This window comes from Patiria miniata, unplaced genomic scaffold (assembly GCF_015706575.1).
Source record: "Patiria miniata isolate m_02_andy unplaced genomic scaffold, ASM1570657v1 HiC_scaffold_27, whole genome shotgun sequence".
NCBI lineage: Eukaryota > Metazoa > Echinodermata > Asteroidea > Valvatida > Asterinidae > Patiria > Patiria miniata.
The window spans coordinates 1,207,868-1,227,910 of record NW_024037066.1 but is presented as its reverse complement, the minus strand read 5'-3'; the positions used below and the strand labels follow the sequence as shown (position 1 = coordinate 1,227,910).

The 20,043-nt window shown below is 42.6% G+C and overlaps 1 protein-coding gene across 2 annotated transcripts in view; it reads right to left on the bottom strand.

Moving 5' to 3' along the window:
- LOC119734420 (cytosolic Fe-S cluster assembly factor nubp1-A-like) overlaps positions 1-14,423 on the bottom strand; it is a 38,178-nt gene extending 23,755 nt beyond the window's left edge. Inside the window, exons 1-7 of one of the 2 annotated variants that reach the window (XM_038207919.1) lie at positions 14,352-14,423; positions 12,068-12,172; positions 9,763-9,896; positions 8,687-8,788; positions 5,869-5,959; positions 5,152-5,306; positions 1,287-1,397 (exon numbers count right to left, since the gene is read on the bottom strand). In XM_038207919.1, coding sequence (XP_038063847.1) covers positions 1,287-1,397; positions 5,152-5,306; positions 5,869-5,959; positions 8,687-8,788; positions 9,763-9,896; positions 12,068-12,172; positions 14,352-14,382 — 729 coding nt within the window. In that variant the 5' untranslated portion in view covers positions 14,383-14,423. Of the gene's footprint in view, positions 1-1,286; positions 1,398-5,151; positions 5,307-5,868; positions 5,960-8,686; positions 8,789-9,762; positions 9,897-12,067; positions 12,173-14,267; positions 14,287-14,351 lie in introns of those variants that run through there. The other variant, XM_038207920.1, reaches the window with a different exon arrangement.
- Positions 14,424-20,043: the final 5,620 nt, after the last annotated feature.

The following is a 20,043-nucleotide window of genomic DNA, read 5'->3' as shown; positions in this document are numbered from 1 at the left end:
AATAAACAGGACTCGTTTATGCTACTCTGCATCGGGAGTCCTGTTTATTAAGTCACGATTTACTGTGTTTTGTTTCGTTCGGGTTGAAACAGGCATGACAGGACTTGAAAAACAGCTCTCAAAAGTACCTTTTGTACTCATTTTATGACAGAAACAATAGTCGTTTTTATTTCATCACACCTTAGGCTACATATACCCGAAAAATGACGGAAATGTCTTCGAGCATTCCACAACCTCTTTAATGTACCGGTAGGTCCCTTTTGTTTTTAAGTCGAATTTCTAATAAAAACATTTTGGGAAAATTTGTAAACGGATTGAAAATTGTTTTCGTTTAAACATGCAAATGCCATAGGCCATCAGCCTCGGTCCAAAATGTTGGCCACCGGTAACAAATGAGGGGAATAATCGTCATAGCGATTTTTGGCAAGGTATACACCTCCAGAGTTGGAAAATATGTGATAACATTGCAACGGTGGCAGCTTTTTGGGTGTTATCACCTTTTTTTTCAAAATGTCCATCAAAATGCTTGTTACCACTCTAGGAACGGTATACCTTTGCGCATGCGCACTATAATCATTTATGCCCTGATTTGATACTGGCCAAACCCCCAGGCTGATGGCCAACCACGTCCTTAGACCATTCATCTTTTTTAGTTTGGTGAAAGCTTTATATGGACGCTCTGTCCACCTATCAAAGGAATCTACGTTAAAAAAGTGTATCGTACAAAATGAAGCAGAACTGCGCAGCACTGAAGATAAGTACATAGAATGAATATAACATATGTAGCACGATATGACACAGAGGGAACCCCCCATTCCTTTGTGTTAGTCATTGTGTGACCAGAATCTCAGGAATTATTTTAAGATATCTAGGGGGATGTATTAGGTAACAATTTTCTAGGGTTTGCATAAGGTATAGAGAGATTGGGGGGGGGAGGGCGGTACCCCTTCATCTCATATCGTGCTGGGTATAGAAAATAAGTTCAAGCAGTGTTCACCAGGAATTTTTGAGCTGAATTTTCGGCCGACTAGGCCTTCATCGGAGCTGGGAGTTGAACTGGTGGTTTGAATGCAGAAAAGTCCACATTCAAACCCCAGAAAATTCTACATTAAAACTGCAGAAAACTCCACATTCAAACGCTCACGCCAGGCCGTTTGAATGTGGAATTTTCTGCGTTTCAACCCCCAGTCCAACTCCCAGCTCCAATGAAGGCCTAGTCTGGCCGAAATTTCAGCTCCAGTACTCCTGGTCAGCACTGCTTAATAACTTTAAAAAAGTGTACTCACCTTGCACTTGGGGCAGACAAAGCCACTCATGTTTTCAACAACACCCAGGATGGGAAGGTTGACCTTCTGGCAGAAGTTGATTTCTTTGCGAACATCCATCAGAGAAATTTCCTGCAAATTGACCAATAAAAGCTGCCTCCATGAGTTAAAATAAAATTAAAAAGGTTGTTCAATTCCTGGGCTAGTTAGTGCGAGCTTGTTAACTCTTTACTGGTAAAACTTTTACATGGGTTTTTTTTTGCCCTTCAAAAGTGTAATGTATTATTTGACCATAAAACCTCAATCACACTTTTGCTTCTTATTATTCTTCACGTTAGGCTTAAAAAAAAGAATAGTTCTGCTTCTGATTACATGGCATTTGAAAAAAATTGGGAGGGGGGGCATTTTTGTGTGTACAATCTTATGGAGGTGTCTGCGCAGGGGTAGCAATTGATGATTTTCGGGTTTTTTCCTCATTTTTTCCCGAAAAACAATTAGGGTAGGGGCTGTCAAAATAGGGTCGGTAGGGTAACCGGAAGCAGAACTATTAGTTTTTTGGCCTTAACATTGCTTTCAGTTAAAGTTTACCATTGTTTAGTAATTAATCTTGTTTGTATAAAAGGCAAAGGCTATAGCAGTATATTCCGTTTAATAGACCTTATAGCTAAAAACTATGTACACGTACTACAGGAGTTTAAATTAAAACAACACTGTACACGTTTAAGTCATGCATTTATTTAGTGTAAAAGTCTCGCTGTTTAAATAGGATTTTCTCTTGTTTCCTTCAAGCCTCTAATAAATGTGAGTCACATGCTAATAAGCTTTTAATGTTACAGTCGATATTCACTGTTCTATTTTAGATTTAACTTGTATTCCGTATCGTCCACTGTCATTATTTTCCACACTGATTACATCTCGGATGTCTTACGGAATCCGTGCAGGAACTATACAAGGTGTTTCAATAAAAAGGAAACCCAAATTTGAAGAACCAGTATGGACAGACTAAATGTTTACTGGCTATAAAACTGGTATCATCTGAAAGCGTAATCTCTATGCTTTTCAATGATACCTTGTTTACATTTCCAGGGTCATGCATCACTGAGCGCCATTGTCATGAGATTTTGATGCAAAATTGCAGTTGGTTCACTTTCATGTCAAACACAATAAGCATGGTGTGCATGAGAATAAGTATTAAAGAAGAAGACACGAGTGCATAAAAAGAAACCAAAAAAAAAACAAGTCAGGTTGGTTTCAAAACTGGATTTTATTGTTTGTCATGAATTTGCCAAACTCCCGAGGATTAAAATTCAAGCCATTTCAGACATTTCCATAACAATAGGCACACCGTGCCCAGTGGTTTTTTATGAAAGTGAACCAACTGCATTTTTGCATCCAGTTTTCAAGACAATGATGCTCAGTGATGCATGACTCAGAAAACCTAAAGATGGTATCATTGAAAAGCATAGAGATTACGCTTTCAGATGATACCAGTTTTATAGCCAGTAAACATATCGTCTGTCCATACTTATTCTTTGAATTTGGGTTTCCTTTTTATTGAAACACCCTGTATAGCACTATTGGAAAGCTCATGGCCATCTTGAGATGTCTGTGGCTTCAGCGTGGCCACTCATCAAATTTGAAAATCCCAAGATGTTGGCAGTAAAACTCCCGAGAATTCCCAAGATATCCCAGTGTAGTACGGATGATGGTAAATCAATCCTTTCCATCAGAAAAGCGGCAAGAAGGGCCCAATTTTGATGGGGCCATTACCAGCGCTGCGTGTGTGGCAAGGGCCAAATTTATCTTGCATTTTTTTCTTGTATTTAATGTATAGTGTATTGGGAATAGGAGTAGCTCCCCTTAGATATAGAAAACCATTTTAGTCTCAGTTTAGATGTCTCTCCCTCCCCCCTTTTGTTGGTAGTGTTTCCCCCTGTTTGTTTATTTTAGCCCACATGTGCCCCCTTTATAAGCTGCCACATGGTCAAGCCACAATTCAGTTCATCCAGCAGACCAGCAGAGACAAGTCATACATGCATATATATTTTCCTCCTAACTGGAGTGCTGTCCTGCTTGGGTTCAAGTCTGTTGTTGGAGTCATTTGGTGAGTTTTCTATTGTCTTAAATGTGTCCTCTTTTTATCATGCATAATTACTTTAGAACCTTATTTCAGTTTTCTTTGAAAGTTTGTTTATAGTTCAAGTAAAAGTTGATTTTGGTCAGCTTAAATCTTTGAAGAACTCTCATGCAGTTTTGAAGTTAAGATGTAGCCCTTTTCACATTATTTGGCTTAAGACATAAGTGTGTTACTTCTTTTGATGATGATTGCTTTGTGACCAGTTGTGACAGCCCCCAGTGGGAGGAACACGTCACGTACGTGTACTCAATTACCAGCATACGGCACACACTGCCGCAAAGTACGTGCGACTAATTGTGACCTGCTCTGCAAAAATGAGTTTGTTGTGGCAAAACTCACGTTTTGAGTTAACTACATCAATGAAATGGGAATGAAGTCAGCTTTGATTTGGTATGTCATGGACCTCTCTGGGATATTTGGTTGCATTGTTGTGCTTGTTTCATTCTGGCCATTTTTTACAAAGCTAGAAACGTCTCAATGGAGAAAAAAGGGTTTGCAAAATGACAAATATACTGTAGCTAACCAAGAAAAGCACAAAAAATCACAATTTTGTTATTATTTTTCGTACAATATTTAAATTTCCTTGTAAGATATTTAAACTAATACTATCTACATAAAACAACCAAAATAAAAAAAAATTACAAAAAATCATCAAAATTCTGATCAAATTTTCACTGTTTCCATTGCAAAACGGCCAAAGCTTGAGTTCAAATTATGCGACATCAGCCTCATGTTTTGCAGAGCGGGTCACAATTGTATTCTAAATCTGCACAAACCCGTAGTGTCTTCGCCTGAGTGAGTGTCAGTTATCTGCAATATTGGCTGAGATATAATGGAAAATTGATTTTTGGGTAATGGCGGCACTAATTTGCATAAATCAATACATGGGATTTTTTTTTAATTTTTCAACATAGCAAATAATTTTTGACGCATTTTTTTTCTGACCTAGAGACATGAATAAGATGTTGATTTCTGAGGGTGAACGATAACCCCTTCTTCCCACTATTAAACTAAGGGAGGATAACAAAAGGATTTTTCCCGTTCCGACACGAGCGCACGGGAGGAACGGGCCTATTGTTCCTAATCCCCCCGGGCGTTCGCCCAGGCCCCGTTCCGACCGCGGGATCACGCCTGAAATTGCCTAACAATAGCACAATGAAATGGTCACGTTGAGTGCCCACAGCACGGTAGTACAATAGACCTGTGCAGTGACGACCGTGGATAATGGCAACTGCTCAGATAATATCCGAAGAAACATCGGCCACACTGAAATTGACAAAGAGACTTTTCAAGATGTTTTCTCATCTCTTGCAGGCGATGTATACTTGAAGATGGATAGTGATTTAACTTGTTAAAATGCTCAACAAATGGAGAAGACGTCTCGGAAAGTAGAGTTACACATGCATGTTTTATAGTGTTGTGTATTTGAAGGGAAATGTGCAACATTTCACAACAGAGTGAAAGTCTGATGGAGTGACTGAAGGAAATATTCCTGAATATACGATCCCAACTGGACCCGCCGACCAACCCATGGACTAAATTAGTGCCCCAACCACGTGTTTCATCTTACGAAAGACGCACTGCTCAACTATGTCACGCACAGCTGGCCACTGGTTATCTACCGTCAGATCAGCGAGGCTGGCTACATTTATATACAATTGTAACAATCGTGAATCGTTGGTGGGTATTTTTCGGTGTGGATCTTGAAAAGCATGAGCAGGTATATAAACCAATGGCCCAATGTCCTACCTGCGGTGTCGTTACCAGCACAGCACCGTCCACATTGGTACAGCTGAGGTACTGCACAATGGACAGGTGTTCGTCTGAGGTCCCTGGGGGCGTGTCCACTATGAGGTAGTCCGTGTCACCCCAGTCTACATCTCGTAAGAACTGCTTGATGAGACCTATAATAATGATGAGGGGCTGACAATATATTAAAGAGGTTGTGGAATGCTCGAAGACATTTCCGTCATTTTTCGGGTATATGTAGCCTAAGGTGTGATGAAATAAAAACGACTATTGTGTCTGTCATGAAATGAGTACAAAAGGTACTTTTGAGAGCTGTTTTTCAGGTCCAGTTTCGACCCGAACGTGCAACTGTGTAAAAGTCGTCGTTGCGGGCAGCAAACAAAACACAGTAAATCGTGACGTAATAAACAGGACTGTTTACTATCTTTTAAAAACCGAGTAAGCTTTTCAATAATACTTTGGTCAGTTACTTTTTTATAGCTGCAAACGATCTACTCTACCTTTAAACTGAATGTACCGAGCAGTGTTTCGTTGAGTCTATCACACAGACCAGTCACAAGGAACAGTGGATGAGCAATATAAACAAAGGAATGCCTTTGTCACAATTCACCTAAATAGCTGGTGACTGGAATTGGGACTGGAGGACTTGTGAGGACTTGCAGGGACTTGTGACAGACTCGACTAGCAACACTGGTACCGAGTGAAACAATAAATTACCGTTTTTCTTGGGACCTCTCCAAATGACTGCATCGTCCGGGCTACTCAACAGGAAACCAACAGACATCACACTCAGGTTGTCTTCCACATACTGAGAACAATTGAGAGAAAAAAAAATTTGTTTTTAAATGCATCAGCATCTCGGACAAAAATTAAACATTGTACATTAAGTAAGAAAAACCAATAAAAGCACATCCAAGACGATTTATGTCCTATTTGTACTTCACAAGAATCAAAGAAAACATGTTGACTCCACGAAACATTCACTCCAAAATTGGAAATGCGTTCACATTTTGCAAAATAGCAATTTCAAAAGTTGACACAAGGTCACAAATTAGTGTTTGCTTTCCTTTTGCTCATTCAAAAAGGCAAAAAATTGTTTTTGAGATGTACAATTGGCCAAAAAAAAGAAGAAGAAAAAAATCCACAAGGAATACTTCGGTCAACTTTAAAACTGTATTCTCTGAAATGAATGGGGTTGTACTAGACGATGGTACGTAATCAGAAGTTAAGTAGGATTTTTTTTTATGCTTTCATTGTTCTCAAGTATTTTCTTGGCAAGATCCATTCAACTTTGTGAACCCCACCTCCTTAATAATTCAACATACCGATTGGAATCTTCCTCAAATAATCTGGGATGGGAATTTGAGGTCAGGCCTTACCACAGGTGACCATCCGGACCCACTCTGATGAACCTGCTCCCCCTCCAGACCCATGACTCTAGGAATGGAAGGGATTGTAATTTAAGGTCAGGCCTTAACACCGGTGACCATCCGGATCCACTCTGATGAACCTGTTCCCCCTCCAGGCCCATGACTCTAGGAATGGAAGGGATTGTAATTTGAGGTCAGGCCTTACCACAGGTGACCATCCGGACCCACTCTGATGAACCTGCTCCCCCTCCAGGCCCATGACTCTAGGAATGGAAGGGATTGTAATTTGAGGTCAGGCCTTACCACAGGTGACCATCCGGACCCACTCTGATGAACCTGCTCCCCCTCCAGGCCCATGACTCTAGGAATGGAAGGGATTGTAATTTGAGGTCAGGCCTTACCACAGGTGACCATCCGGACCCACTCTGATGAACCTGCTCCCCCTCCAGGCCCATGACTCTAGGAATGGAAGGGATTGTAATTTGAGGTCAGGCCTTACCACAGGTGACCATCCGGACCCACTCTGATGAACCTGCTCCCCCTCCAGGCCCATGACTCTAGGAATGGAAGGGATTGTAATTTGAGGTCAGGCCTTACCACAGGTGACCATCCGGACCCGCTCTGATGAACCTGCTCCCCCTGCAGGGCCATGACTCTAGGAATGGAAGGGATTGTAATTTGAGGTCAGGCCTTACCACCAGTGACCATCCTGACCCACTCTGATGAACCTGCTCCCCCTCCCAACCCATGACTCTAGGAATGGAAGGGATTGTAATTTGAGGTCAGGCCTTACCACAGGTGACCATCCAGACCCACTCTGATGAACCTGCTCCCCCTCCAAGCCCATGACTCTAGGAATGGAAGGGATTGTAATTTGAGGTCAGGCCTTACCACAGGTGACCATCCGGACCCGCTCTGATGAACCTGCTCCCCCTCCAGGCCCATGACTCTAGGAATGGAAGGGATTGTAATTTGAGGTCAGGCCTTACCACAGGTGACCATCCGGACCCGCTCTGATGAACCTGCTCCCCCTCCAGGCCCATGACTCTAGCAATGGAAGGGATTGTAATTTGAGGTCAGGCCTTACCACAGGTGAACATCCTGACCAACTCTGATGAACCTGCTCCCCCTGCAGGCCCATGACTCTAGAAATGGAAGGGATTGTAATTTGAGGTCAGGCCTTACCACGGGTGACCATCCGGACCCACTCTAATGAACCTGCTTCCCCTCCCAACCCATGACTCTAGCAATGGAAGGGATTGTAATTTGAGGTCAGGCCTTACCACAGGTGACCATCCTGACCCGCTCTGATGAACCTGCTCCCCCTCCAGGCCCATGACTCTAGGAATGGAAGGGATTGCAAATTGAGGTCAGGCCTTACCACAGGTGACCATCCGGACCTACTCTGATGAACCTGCTCCCCCTCCAGGCCCATGACTCTGGGAATGGATGGGATTGTAATTTGAGGTCAGGCCTTACCACAGGTGACCATCCTGACCCACTCTGATGAACCTGCTCCCCCTCCAGGCCCATGACTCTAGGAATGGATGGGATTGTAATTTGAGATCAGGCCTTACCACAGGTGACCATCCTGACCCACTCTGATGAACCTGCTCCCCCTCCAGGCCCATGACTCTAGGAATGGATGGGATTGTAATTTGAGGTCAGGCCTTACCACAGGTGACCATCCTGACCCGCTCTGATGAACCTGCTCCCCCTCCAGGCCCATGACTCTAGGAATGGAAGGGATTGTAATTTGAGGTCAGGCCTTACCACAGGTGACCATCCTGACCCACTCTGATGAACCTGCTCCCCCTCCAGGCCCATGACTCTAGGAATGGATGGGATTGTAATTTGAGGTCAGGCCTTACCACGGGTGACCATCCGGACCCACTCTGATGAACCTGCTCCCCCTCCAAGCCCATGACTCTAGAAATGGAAGGGATTGTAATTTGAGGTTAGGCCTTACCACAGGTGACCATCCGGACCCGCTCTGATGAACCTGCTCCCCCTCCAAGCCCATGACTCTAGAAATGGAAGGGATTGTAATTTGAGGTCAGGCCTTACCACCAGTGACCATCCTGACCCACTCTGATGAACCTGCTCCCCCTCCAGACCCATGACTCTAGGAATGGAAGGGATTGTAATTTGAGGTCAGGCCTTACCACAGGTGACCATCCGGACCCACTCTGATGAACCTGCTCCCCCTCCAGGCCCATGACTCTAGGAATGGATGGACCACAAATGTCGATGTCCAACACTGCTACCTGTCAATTGAAATAAAGCAAGACATAAGTACAAAAAAAGTAAGTAAAGTCTGTCAAGAGCCAATGTGGCCCATCAGGCCGGCATTTATCTCATGTTTACCATTTCTATTCACCCTGGATGGGGTGCTAGTCCATCGCAGGTTACTCCCCAGCTAATGCCGGTACCCATTTATACTCCTGGGTGAAGAGAGGCAAATTGGGGATGAAGTGGCTTGCCCAAGGACACAACATATGGCCCGCGACTTTATTCTAACCCTGGACCCTGTGATCGTGAGTCACAAGCCCTAACCACTAGGCAAACTCCCCCACGCAATAAGACAAGGAAAGCCTAGAGCGGGCAAAAGTCTATTCAGAAAGGCTCTGCACAGGAAACTTTTTTCTATGAATCTTATGTCAAATATGGGCCAGATTTAGCCCCTGTAGTATGGAGTATTCTTGTAAAATTGCACTGCCGGGTTTCTTCATCAGCCGAAAACCAGGCCAAGCCACAAGTGACAGTCGGGGGGTCAGTCGGTCAATCAGTCTGTCGGTCAGTCGGCGAGTCAGTCTGTCTGTCTGTCGGGGAGCCATTCCGTCACTGAGTCAAGTCGGTCAGTCAGTCAGGTCGAAAGAGGACTACAAGTCGAGTCTCGTTAACAAAAACTCAACCGGACCTTGCCAAATTGCTGTTACATCAGACAGTGGTATTAAAAGAGCATCGGTCTTGTTACCCCGGAATCTCAGGAATTCTTTTGAGACATCTACGGACACATGTGTTAAAGTAACAGTCTAGAGTGTGTATGGGTTATAGGGACAAGGAGGGGGGGAGTACCCTCTGCCAAAATTGTGCAGGGTGTTTACCTTGAGTGGTGACGGGATGGCCAACATTCAACTCTTGATTTGAACAGAATGTCAAAAAAGTTATAATCCCCCTCTCCCCCCCCCCCCCTCCCCCTCCCCACTCCCCCCCCCCCCTTTCCAAAAAGGTCACATACCTGTGTATTTTCATCTCTGGCTAGACCCCTGGCGAGATGGGCTGTGAAGGTGCTTTTACCCACTCCGCCTTTGCCTGACAGTACAAGGATCTTGTGTTTGACGGAGGACATTCGCTCTTTTATCTCCTCAACAGCTGTAAGGAAATATCGGAAATTGGCAACCCATCAAAATTAAAAGCAAGTGTAGGGGAACGTCGCTATAACGAACATCGCGGGATCCACATCAATTGTTCGTAATAGTAAACGTTTAGTATAGCGATTTTAAGCCAATACTTACTAACTTGTGGTTTTCACACATTAGTGGCGGCCTCTTTTGACTATTGTTACCCTGGTATTTACTGAAAGATGACTTTGAACACGTGTGACTATTGAATCATGAAATTACACGGGGGGCTTTCCCCTTTTATTCCTTGTGATAATTACAGCCACTTGTTGCTCTTCTGTTGACAATGTTCGGTACGTTTTGTACTCAAAAATTGGGAGCCAAGGATGATGTTCGGTATAGCCGAATGTTCGGTTTAGCGGTGTTCGGTACACCGACGTTCCACTGTATGAATGTCCGTGAATTTGACGCAGATGTTACACACGTATATAGGCCTTTTCACACTATCTTTTTTTCATACTATCTTATATTTTTGTAATTATCTTTTTAAAAAAAATTTCTACGGAGACCCTCTGTATTGTAATGCTGTATTTTGGTAATTGCTTTTTATCTTTGTATCTAGTGCTTTTAGGCCATTATGGCAAGTTGGCGCTTTATAAATATCTTTTTATTATTATTATTATTATTATCTCCATTTCGAACCGTGTTGAAACCAATCCAGATCCAACCCGGTTCAGCCCGAGTATTTTTCGACACGGATCGGAGAGACGCGACGTTCACACTGTCCTTTACAGGAACGGCCGCTACGTGAACAGTGTAACGTTCAATCCGGCTACGGCCCCCGTGAATTCACACTACAAATTCTCGACAAGGATTGCATTCAGCAGAGGGCGCTGCGATGATTTTCTCAATCTCATAATGCATTGCGACGCACGCGGCTGCGCGCACGAGGCTAATGCACAGACCAGTGTGCAACGTGAATTTACTACTCTGTGAAATACGGACTCATTGGTAGTATTGCGCATGCCTAAGTATGATAATTAGAAAAAGGACCAGTCAAGTGAGAGGGCTTGACCAATAAGAGAGTAAAGGAATCCGATTTTCATGGGAGTCCGATTTCCATGTATGACACCAGCGCAGCTGTGTGCAATATTTCCAAAATGGCTCCGGTCATTTTGTTAGACGATTCGTTCTATTTAACGTTAGAAATGTACTTTTTTTGGGTGCATTTTGCGGACTTAATACAAGCCCAGACTCGGTAAAGGATGCTCCATACTCCGATACATTGTTGGATGATAATTACGGAGCGATTGTTTCGTGATCGGTGTTTGTGATGGCGATGATGGTGGAGGGAAATATGCCCGGCGTGTCAGATTTTCGGTAGAATGTCGGCCTCAACTCAACTCGGGGCGGTTCACACTATCATTTTCGACACGGTTCAGGCCGAAAAATGCAATTTCGATCCGGGTTGAGATTTTCAACCCTGGTCCCTCCCAGGGTTGATTTCGATCCGGCTAGAGCAAGCTACCCGGGTCGGAACCAGGTTGAAATTTTAGAAGTGGGAAAAGGGGTTGAAAAAAATCTCGGGGTTGGAACCGGTTCCAACCCGGTGGTTTTGGACAGTGTGAAAAGGCGTAAAGTGTTAACTCTTGGTCATCAGTTGAACAGAACCACATGAAAGGTCCAAAGAATACACCAAATTGATGTTTAGGTGAGCAAAAAACTGCGGCCAAGCATGAATTTGCAATTTTACAAAACAATGTTGTAGTAACCCTAATGTCCTAGCCATAACTTGGGGATAAATAACTGAGTACTACAGAATACTATGAGTGTTGTGCACACTTATACGTTGAAGCATTTCATACTACAGTTTACTGCAAGTAGTATTTTGTAGCTTTACATGAGGTTAGGGTTAATGCCAGTTGGCAAAATGAGAGAGTGTACACAATGTAAATTCTGTTTGATATTTTTTCTTTTGCTATCATCAGTGTCTCTGGATGAGTATTTATACAAATAAATTAATCAACCCTGAAAAAAAAAATTTAGTAATATCTATTCATTTTTGATTGAGACACTGCCCAAAACAAATTGTCCCACATTTAGTTATGAAATACATGTAATTACTTTGCAAATTTTGAATTATTTGTGCCCGACTATCAGTAAACTGGTTCCTGTGCCCGACTATCAGTAAACAGAAGTTACCAGGATCTGGTGCTTGGGGCAACCCACTGGCGCATATATTCTGATTAGGGCAGCCTTGGCATGCCGAGACCTTGCCGGCTGACTCGCTCTGTGTTCCTGGGCAATCTGCAAAAATGCAAAACACATACAAGGAAAGGCGAAAGAAACTCTGATTTACAGAGGTGAATAGCAGAAAAACATCAGTAGTGATTTCCTGAAAGCTTCCCCCAAATTAATAATATTTTGAACTTCTTTTTAAAGCTATAGTCCATCATTTGCAGCTATCCGAAAAGTAACTGGCATAATTATTGTTGAAAAACATACTTGGTTGAAAGACAGTAAGGGGACTAAACTCCCTGTGAAATTATTCTTTTTGGCAAGCTGTCATTTTGAAGTAATCAACGAAAGAGGGCCTTTCCAATGGTGCTTCTTAAGACGCGAAGCGCGCGCAAGCATTGGCACGACGCACACGCACTCCCAGTTGCTATAATTCGTCGGATCAATGCGCGACATCGCGTAGCTGCAATCGGCTCAGTGAGAACGTGTCTCGGACGCTGAATTCTGGCGCAATTCAAAACATGATTCAGCAACTTTTGATTTGAAATTGAGATCCTACAATGCTGTTTTTCTCGGAATATACAGCTGAAGCTGAGCTGAAACTTCATCAGAATAGCTGATTTTGAGCACTTTTGTTGCTCCAAACGAACAAAATGCACAAATTAGAAATGATGGACTATATCTTTAAAAGAGCCAATCTAGGCACCAATCTATTCCAATCTCTGCTCAGGCTTTCCAAATCACAATTAAGTTCAATATGGTGCATCCAATAAAGCCGTTGAATAAAGCTGTTGAAAATTGCATAACGGCTGCTGTGGGCATGGTGCAGGGGCTTTATAGCACCTTAGGCACTTCATTGGCGGATCCAGGGGTAGGGGGGTGCCAATGTGGGCCATGACGAAAAAAAATGTAATATCCAGACAAAAAAGTGGCATAACGTGGCAACATTCTTTCGGCCATGCCGCCCCCCCCCCAAAAAAATTCTCTTTATTTTCAGGAAATCAACCGCCCTAAATCCTCCAAAATCCTTTTTGCAAATTGGAGGAATTTGCAGGATTGAGGTTACATGGCCAAAGTGCGTTGCTGATTTCGGAGTACGCACTGTGTCAAGGTCTTGGGCCGGACCTTGTGTTGTTTATGCTCAGCCGTGCATAAATTTAGTCCTTGATTATACTTGACATTCTGCACTGCTCCAGGATGTCACTGCCTCTGCCTCATACTACTGAAAGTCATAGCCGGAGGATTTTGCAGGATTCAGGCAGTGGTCACCCCTCCATGGACCATATTCAAGAAATAATGGAGGAATTTGCAGGATTGAGGCTATGAGGCCAATCGGAGGATTTTGCAGGATTGAGGCTACATCCTAGCAGAAAGGCCTAGGGAGTTAGGGTTTTAAACACTCCATATCTCCCTTGCAAGGTCAGGCCATCAGCTACACATCTAGCTTGAGTAACTCCAGCTCCAATGCTCATCAGGAATTCGACATTTTATATGTCAAATTTCTGATGATCGAGCATTGGAGCTGGAGTTACTCAAGCTAAGTAACAGTACTAGCTTGAGTAACCCTAGCTTGAGTAACTCCAGCTCTAATGCTTATCGCATTAGATAAGCATTAGAGCTGGAGTTACTTAAGTAACTCCAGCTCCAATTAAATTGGAAAAAATGTTGCAACCTGACGCCACTTTTTTTCTGCATATAGGCCTATCATCTCAATGAAGGTCAGAAATGAAAAGACATGAATCTGGGACTGAGAAACATTTCCAATTTTGTTAAGAAATATTTTGTTAAGAAATATTTCTTGACTCTCCATTGACTTTGTACACAAACGCTGAAGTTCCTGAAGTGACATCAGGTTGCAATGTTCATTTTTCCCCATCAATTATCATTTTTAATAATAATATTAGTGGAAATAGCACACAATGCTATATACTTAATCCCCTTCCCCTGTTTGTGAGAGAAAAAAAATCAAGCCCAGCCCCGTTGGCCCCCTGAAAATTTGGTTCTGGATCCGCCCTTGTCATGCTTGTTTATCAACACAAAGTCAACAGTCATGACAGTGAGATTGCACGCTTGAAAAGGGCTTTGCCAACCCAAGTTTCGGTGGTCGAGGTACAGAGCAAAAATCAAAATATTCTTGATTATTAAAGTAACACTTAATGCATACTAATCTACGCCATCAAGATCAGCAGTTTAATTTTCTTAATCTCCTTTCTTCACAAAATTAAAAGTGAAATCTAGCCCTACGTACGTTCAGGTGCATTTTCCGGTACGTCGGCCATTTTGCATTTGCAGGAAAGGTGTAGTGCGCCCTCGTGTGACAAAAAAAGAAAGGTTTTTTTTTTAGGGGGGTGGGTACCGTCAAAAGTTCGGGAAAAAATGTTCGCATGCAGCCACCTTTGTTTCACTTTTTTTGTACTGTATAGATCGTAACAATTATTCAAGTACAACGATTCAAGATTTCTGTTCCTGAATACAAATATTTAAACAGAAAATAGTACACGGATACGCTAGTCGTGTATTATTCATGTTCAATAATAACATCACACAGTAAATATTAAAAAAAAAAAAAAGACTAAAATAAATTGTTAACGTAATGCGATTTCCAGGGATTTTCCTTTTTTTTCTTTTAAAGAAATTAGCAAAATTTACAACATGCTGCAGCACATTCCCTCTTGTACTTATATTATGGAGACTTTATATTGGAATAGAAATCCAGAAGACATAATGCAATAGCTGAAAAAAATTAGTGAAAACAAATATATTGCATTGTAAAAATGGTGCCGTATAAAGCCCGGGAAGGGACAGGGTGGAATTTTTTTTGGAGTTTGCTAATTCGTTCGCACGAATTCCTATTTCGTTCGCACGAATTACTAATTCGTTCCCACGAATTACTAATTCGTGCGAACGAATTAAGAATTCGTGCGAACGAATTAGTAATTCGTGCGAACAAATTAGCAAATGCCCAAAAAAATTTCCACCCTGTCCCTTCCCGGGCTTCATACTATGCTTCATAGTATAGCGAATAGAGAGCCGCACAATGAATGAATTTGACGCCATATTGGTAAGACCGGTGAGACCGCGGCTGGTGATCTACACAGGACAAGTCGCCGTCTTTATAGACAACATGATTTCTTTTGTAACATCGCGGCACACTTGACTTATATTTTGACCACCACCACTGACCAAGGTTTACAATTTTGCTAACGACGTGATTTACTTTTTTAATGCCGCAGTTCACTTTTTCGGCGTTTTGGAAATAATAATCACTACGGAAATGTGTCCCTTTTAGAACATCATAATATGTGTACGTGACTAAAGTGCGCGTCAACTGTTGATACAACGCGCGCGTATAAACGCGTAGAACGTTCGTATATACGCAGCCATCTTCGTGAGACCGGGGGCGAATTGGTCAATAAGCAAAGTCTATTGGGTGAATGCTGTATGGATATCCGCTATCCCAACCTCGTCCCCAGTGCTTACTTTATTTCCAACTGCGTTTCCAATAGTAAACCCTGGATAGGAAACTTTCTTCCTGTATCCTGATTGGATACCGCAATTGGCTAGTAATGGATTTTTATCGTGTACTTGGTGCTATATATTCACAACGTGCAGTACGTGTTTTCGCGATCATTCGTCCACGCATTCTCAAAAATACTAATTTCCTTTCCAATTTGCTCATATTAATATGAAATATGATACTGCATGTTGTCTTGATAAGATCGTAACTCACGCCGTGCTCGAGCTGCTACGAATTGACTATGTTTTTACCCCAGACACCGCATACAAAAACAAACGCTAATGTGTAACGCATATCCAGGCACCAGACTGTTCTCATTTGCATACGTGTGCAAAAATCTTGCACGTGCAAATGATCCAATACCAGGGTGAGAGAGCAGGTAGTGGTGGGCGCGTACTGCTCGACACCCTGGGGACGAGGTTGCCGCTATCCGAGGCCAAGTTCGGGCAAGGACCATTAGTCGACTAGTGGTTGATTTGTGACGTACCTTACGCCTGTGCACTAATAGCAAAGTGCGAACGTCTCTAGTAGTCGAACGCTGGTCAAAATGTCATTGCAAAACGTCTGGATCCTGGCTCCCTGCTGTACGTTATGAACGCGCGCGGCTATGGTTACCAGCGAAGCAACCAACCCCAGTAGGTTGGTTCCAAATAGTCGACTAGCGTAGTTAACCATCGTCGACTAGACAGAGTTCGGGCAAGCGTTAGTCGACCAATGGTTAACTATAGTCCTTGCGCGAACTTGCCCCAGTCTTTATATAGAGATCAGTGGTACACCGCATGTTTACATAAACATGAACATCTTATCATTAGTCAAGCCACCCAACATATGGAGAACTTTGCCACCCATATGTGCAGAAAATCAAAGCCCTGCATGCTCTGCGGTCACGCACAACGGTGCATTGATCCGGCGACCTGCACAGACCCACTGCGTTGACCGGGCTATACATAAACAGCAGGTCGATCCTCAGAACAAAAGCGATGTCTGATTCGACAAGAAAAGTGCCCCTTGTTCTTCTCAACCAATCAAAACGGTTGTTACATGAATGGAAAGCTTATTGTGTTATCTTTCAAAAACCGTGCGAGGTAATTGTATGCGACCGAGTTCACACGTGTGCTGTTCGAAGAAGTAAACCCGCACCCTCAAAAATCGGGAAAATGTGCCGTGACCTCCATAGGAAACGCGAAATTTTCACTGAGTTACCCGTAGTGCACATAACTATTCGCCTTTAACCACGAAGAAATTAGATTCATTTGAAAGAGGAGAACCTATATTTTATGATGCGATGCGAGGAAGTAAGTTTATTTAACATACTTTCCGCGGATTAACGAAAGTTTGCTGAGAGCGCCTAGATATGAGCCAGTCTTCCCACGTAAACAGAGCTGCACTAGTGGCGAGTGAGCAAATGCTCCCTAGTTCTCCATATTGTCAGATACCTGCATACATACATTAATTGACCTATCGCGGTAGAATCGCGTCAACGCAGCTTGTGAAATATTGTCCAATCACATGATATACAAATTGACGCGGAACGCGCAAAATCCTAGACAAAAAAATATATATCAGGGCAAATACTCCCGACTCTTTAAGTGCGTGCGTGTTTCGTGCACACATCAAAGTAAAGTTATTGTAAAAGCCTTCCATAATAATTATGTTCACCTCCTACGATTTATTGGTCACTTTCGGGAAAAAAATCCATCCAGAAATGATCACCCCTAAAAGTAGTCCAAAATACCATCGCCTTCTAAAAAATACCGTATTCATACGCCCCAAGTAGCTCAGTCCGATGCTTTCCAAATTTCACAACGGTAGGCCTACGACATCACACAACGCACGGCAGCCAACCTTCTGTTTCTTAAACCCTCCATTTGTTGGCCTGCAAAATGCTCAAATAACAGAAAATTTCATTTTTTTTGAGTAAAAATAAAACCAACAAATCATCCGGAGCCACGAATCACACGAAGACATAAGATTTTTGTGACCGGAACGAAGATCCGACAGAAAAAAATAATAGATAAAAGGAACACATAATCGACACTGCAAACCCGACATTCGAACTTGGGACCTTTCGCATCACCTTCCTGTTCAATGCACCTTGAATTGAAGTATATAGACTCCAAAAACGATATTGTAAGTGATGTTCATACATTTTGATTTATATTTTGAGTTATTACTCAGACAATTTATGTGCAGGTGTAAAATATTGCCGGTTGCGTCCCGGATGAAAAAGTAAAAATTGAAATCAGAGTGGCCATATCATCTCATCCCCTCCTAAGCGGATCGCTGCCCACGTAAATTAAACAAATTGAGTGGAAATTTTGAAGTAAATTGATTGAGGCGGCTTTTTCATAAATCAAAATTTTCAAACAAATGATAATAAATGCAGCTGTATTAGGTAACAACGATTTTGCAGATCACGCCATAGATAATGTTACACATGCAGCGCACATGGTACAAGAGTGATAATTGAGAACGCACCGAGCGTTCAGCAGCGACGCCGTTACGTAGTAAGGTTCATATTTTTGACCCAGCTTGTCTTTGAATTCAGCTCATTCGGATTTGAGATCGTTTGTACATGAGCACGTCTGGACCTTAGCTAGTATAAACTTCAGGTCATTCGGACCTCAACTCGGACTTGAGCTCGTTTGTACCTGATCGAGCACACCTAGATTTTAGCTAGTAAACTCGAGGTCATTCGGACTTCAACTCGGACTTGAGCTCGTCTGTACCTGAGCACGCCTTGACTTTAGCTCGTTAAACTCGAGGTCATTCGGACTCATCCGGACCTGAGGTCTTTTGGAGTTTGTTTGTCGGGACATCTGAGATTTTGAGGAAGGCTTGGTCATATCATCCCAATTTTGAAAGGTAGGCCTTCGTTTTAACATTTCATATTTATTCATAGCTAAGTGCAGGTTATCACGTTGACAATACCGAATATTTAACGTTTATGCAGCATATGCGGGGCAATTTTTTAAAAATTTAAAAAAATGGTTTTTAAATTTAAAAAGTCAATCTCTATTTTATATGCCACTAAAGGGCACCCTTTCCGGTGATATCGTCATCATTATTTTCTTGGTGTTTGGCATCTCCCACTAAACACTGAATATCACAAATTACTTGTCTGTACTAAAATGCCTCCACTTTCGAGTTAAATTCAATTTTCATTGCACTTCCAATAACACCGGAAGTGAAGGTCAAGTGGTTTTGTGCCCGGGAAGAAAATGTTGCTGAAGGCACCGTCTACCACCTCGCCACAAACGATAACGACACTCAGATTCAGTTTGTAAGAGAGAGTTAAAAGTATTTTGTCTAAGTCTGCCCTTAAATCGCTTGTAATTTGATATCTGATGACGTCATGATGACGTCACAAAATCCATTACATCTTCGAACCCATGTGCAAGTTCTACCAGGTTTTATTATGACCACGTCAACCGTTCGGAAGAAATCTTGGTTGTTTTGACTGAGGCTCTTTTCTGTATTTTTAATTCAACTTACTCTGACTTTTCGGTCATACCAAAAACTGTTTAGGAGGAGAATGTAGACTTTTTACTAATAAATTCCTAATAATGCACGCATTCGCATCAATGGGCCTGGCGACAAAAAGTGAAAGTAACCCACTGTAATGTACAGGGGTCAAATTTTTGTCATCTGCTCTCAATTTCTCCAGGATTTGTCATATTTTTAATTTAGAAAAGGCCCTAAAATCGTCATAGGCATAACTTTCTGGTCTCAGTTCTGGTCTCATTGGGTTTTTTTTTGGGGGGGGGGCCACGAAAAATTATCTTTAAAAATTGCTTTTGTCCCGTGCGCACAAGGGCGACTATCAGCAGGGTTCCTTTCCGCACCGGTGCGAAAAATATACATGCTTGGAAGATTCCCGGTTCAACTACAAAACACTAGCGATCATCTTTTCAAATGTCGGGTTTTGAAATACCATCGAGTGTCAAAGGTAGTGATTGACGAGAATGTTGCAACTTTTTGCCGCTGACCGATAAAGTGCAGCGTGATTTTCGCGTGGCAGTCGTCCGGGCCTGTACACCCGATCCCCGGTCAACGTGACCATCAGTGCACGGTGAAATCATTTTGTGCCGGCGTATCCCGTAATTTAGCCACGGTGACGCCTGCGCAATTCAGCACCGAGATTCGGCCCGAAATTTGGTGGATGGTACCCCAAAGCAGACGGTTATTTTCTTGTATCTAGTGCAGACAGGAGCCCTGCTGTTTTCTCGCCCTCGTGCGCACGAGACGAAAGCAATTTTTAAAGTTTTTATTTTGTGCCCCCCAAAAACCACTAAAGCCAGAAAATAATGCTTTTGACGATTTTAAGGATTTTTCATGCAACAAGTTCAAATTTCTTTGAAATTTGCGTTCATAAACAAAACGACTATTCGGATTTTAAATTCCAGCAAATTATCAAATTGCT